At 61.6% G+C, this 744-nt stretch overlaps 1 protein-coding gene across 1 annotated transcript in view; it reads right to left on the reverse strand.

The window, feature by feature from the left end:
- Nucleotides 1–16: 16 nt before the first annotated feature.
- cd2bp2 (CD2 (cytoplasmic tail) binding protein 2) overlaps nucleotides 17–744 on the reverse strand; it is a gene marked incomplete at both ends in the record, with an annotated part of 1797 nt that continues 1069 nt past the window's right edge. The window contains one exon of the mRNA XM_043684456.1: nucleotides 17–578. Within this exon, the coding sequence (XP_043540391.1) occupies nucleotides 17–578 (562 nt within the window). The remainder of the gene's footprint in view (nucleotides 579–744) is intronic.

Here is a 744-nt window from a genome sequence, read left to right on the forward strand (position 1 = left end):
ACACCAGTCAGTGTACAGATATCTCCCTGAGAGGTAGGAGGGGGGTATATACCTTGGCCGGGAGGTGATTCTGCCTTCACCAGGAGCTCACTCTCGTCGATCTGCTCGGCGAACATGTCGAGGGCCTCCCTGTGCGCTGGTGCCTGAGCTGGCCGCTCCCTCGCCTTGCGCAGGCGATACCGGATCCTCTCGTACGTCTCCTGGTAGATCTCAAACTCCCCCCAGGCCACCATCTGGTCGGCGAGACTGGTGAGGGAGTCCAGGCTCTGCGCCTCCCCTCTCTCCTCCTTCTCCTTCTCGCTGTCCTCCTGCTGCTCTCCTCCTCCTCCTCCTGCCCTCCGCCTCTTGCGTTTCGGACGCTCCACTCTGGCGCTGCCCAGTCTCCTGAGAGCTTTGGCCACCGTCTCGCCCGGTTGCAGATATCCCAGAATTCCCTCCAACAGGCTCCTGACGTCAGTCAGCGGCTCAGCGTTGCCCTCGTCTGCCTCCGCCCTCACCGGTCTCGGCTGGACCCGCACCTGAAACGGGGAGATCCGACGCACGTGATACGCCGCCAGTCCCCCGGACAACCGGTCCCCTTAGCCAAACTCCCACCCCTGTCCTATCAGAGAGGAAAAGCATCTAACCATCGCCCCCTTGACGTTCAATAGTGTTACCGTCACTGAATCCTCCCCCTCCCCCCCCACTATCAACATCCTGGGGGTCCCCATTGAGAGAGAATCTAACCATCGCCCCCTTGACGTT

The sequence above is a fragment of the Chiloscyllium plagiosum genome, unplaced genomic scaffold (assembly GCF_004010195.1).
Source record: "Chiloscyllium plagiosum isolate BGI_BamShark_2017 unplaced genomic scaffold, ASM401019v2 scaf_37221, whole genome shotgun sequence".
NCBI lineage: Eukaryota > Metazoa > Chordata > Chondrichthyes > Orectolobiformes > Hemiscylliidae > Chiloscyllium > Chiloscyllium plagiosum.